At 62.7% G+C, this 244-nt stretch overlaps 1 protein-coding gene across 1 annotated transcript in view; it reads left to right on the forward strand.

The window, feature by feature from the left end:
• Positions 1 to 123: 123 nt before the first annotated feature.
• Positions 124 to 244, forward strand: part of EMH_0077820 (uncharacterized protein) — a gene marked incomplete at both ends in the record, with an annotated part of 911 nt that continues 790 nt past the window's right edge. The window contains one exon of the mRNA XM_013499909.1: positions 124 to 205. Within this exon, the coding sequence (XP_013355363.1) occupies positions 124 to 205 (82 nt within the window). The remainder of the gene's footprint in view (positions 206 to 244) is intronic.

The following is a 244-nucleotide window of genomic DNA, read 5'->3' on the forward strand; positions in this document are numbered from 1 at the left end:
CAGCAGCAGCAGCAGCAGCTGCTGCAGCAGCAGGGGTTGCCAAAAGGATATGCAGCAGTACGCTGCAGCGTCATTCTTTTAGGTGTAGCGCTGAGCCCGCATGCACAGCAGCTGCGAGCAGCAATGGAGGCGCTTGTTGCTGACTGGGTGCGGGGGGCGGTGGGGTGTATAGGCAGCTCGCTTGAGGAGGCGTGGGGTGTAGATGGTGCTGCTGTTGCGGTGTCTGCGCTGCTGCAGCGGCAGC

Source organism: Eimeria mitis, genomic scaffold (assembly GCF_000499745.2).
Source record: "Eimeria mitis Houghton genomic scaffold, Emh_scaff4808, whole genome shotgun sequence".
In the NCBI taxonomy this organism is placed as follows: Eukaryota; Apicomplexa; class Conoidasida; order Eucoccidiorida; family Eimeriidae; genus Eimeria; species Eimeria mitis.